The 1,488-nt window shown below is 40.0% G+C and overlaps 1 protein-coding gene across 1 annotated transcript in view; it reads right to left on the reverse strand.

Moving 5' to 3' along the window:
* LOC119591919 (PDZ and LIM domain protein Zasp-like) overlaps positions 1-1,488 on the reverse strand; it is a gene marked incomplete in the record, with an annotated part of 137,443 nt that overhangs the window by 2,697 nt on the left and 133,258 nt on the right. The window contains 2 exon segments of the mRNA XM_037940673.1: positions 523-638; positions 1,295-1,415. Of these exon segments, the coding sequence (XP_037796601.1) occupies positions 523-638; positions 1,295-1,415 (237 nt within the window).

Consider the following 1,488-nt stretch of genomic DNA (forward strand, 5'->3'; position numbering starts at 1 on the left):
GGGTGGGGGTATATTTTTTTTTGATTGGAAATGTGGGAAGGTGATTTTGGATACGAGCACGTGCACTTTGACCAAAAGATGTTATAATAAGGATCACATACTATCACAAGGGTATGTATTGGCACATGCACGGGTGGTTTGGCAAACATTCACTCTCATCAAATTCAAAGACAAAATCAAATTACCTACCACACTTTTGTGAATTAACTTGGGCAATCCATCACAAATTATACGTATATTTCATATCATGATTCACAATAGATCTTTCTACCTACCAATCAAATTCTCATGCTTATTTATCGTAAATGATAACAGTGGAAATCTCAACGTAATAATGAAAAATATAAATAAAATCGAGATTTAACTAAAGAAAATTTAAAAATAAATATAACAAATCACAAAGATGAAAAAATGAGGGAAATCTAGATAAGAAAAAAACGAGTTATTCTCATGCTCTCAAAATGTGCAGCAAACAAAAAAAAGGGGGGGGGATGGGAAAGGGAGAGAGAAGGAGACACTTACAGAGCACTTGAAGCACTGGCTGTGGTAGTTGTTGTTGAGAGCTTCAACCCATCGGTCACCTGCTTCAATCGGGAACCCACAACCCACACACTTCGTCGTGAATAGGTCGTTCCAATCTGAAAGAAGTATGGGTCGTTAAGAGGTGGCATGACTTAAGTATGGGTCGTTAAGAGGTGGTTTGACCTAAGTATGGGTCGTTAAAAAGTGATATGAATTAAATATGGGTCTTTAAGCGATGGGATAACATGTATGGGTATGGGTCGTTGAGAGAGGATAACTTATGTATGGGTCGTTAAGAGGTGATACGACTTAAGTATGGGTCGGTAAGGTCGGTATAGGTCGTTGAGATTTTGGATAAATCAATGCAAGAGGCAGGATAACTAAAAATATGGGTCGTTCAGAGATGGGATATCTTAAGTATGGGTTGTTGAGAGGAAGGATAACTTAAATTGGGTCGTTGTTCAGGGATGGTTCTACTATTAACCCTTACCCAGTGTAGCTATGTGATCTGCCTTGAACCCTGACAGAACTTATAATTCTCACATCTTTTACCAAACATGGGGCAGATTGCGACTCGACATTAGAAAAGAAATATATTTAACACTATTGCAGCAACGGTATAATCTTAACAGCATTAGATTTAACACAATTTTCCACAGTGTTATACGATCTTGTGGCAACTGAAGACCCGCAACGTAATGGATTCTAATGAAAACAGACTGACCTACACAAATAAAAGATAAAAAAATTCACTTAGCAGAATCACACTCACCGGCCTCGCAGTAGGGCAGGCCGTCCTCGAGATAGAAGGCGCCAGAACCGAAGACCTTTCCGCAGTAGGCGCAGCAGAAGCACTCAGGATGGAACTGCTTGCCGACTGCGTTAAGGCAATCCTGGAAGAGGTGGGTGAACGGAGGATGAGATTAATCCACATAGCTGGTTTGGTTCTTAGCTGGTGTCTGTGTA

The sequence above is a fragment of the Penaeus monodon genome, chromosome 29, assembly GCF_015228065.2.
Source record: "Penaeus monodon isolate SGIC_2016 chromosome 29, NSTDA_Pmon_1, whole genome shotgun sequence".
Lineage (NCBI taxonomy): Eukaryota > Metazoa > Arthropoda > Malacostraca > Decapoda > Penaeidae > Penaeus > Penaeus monodon.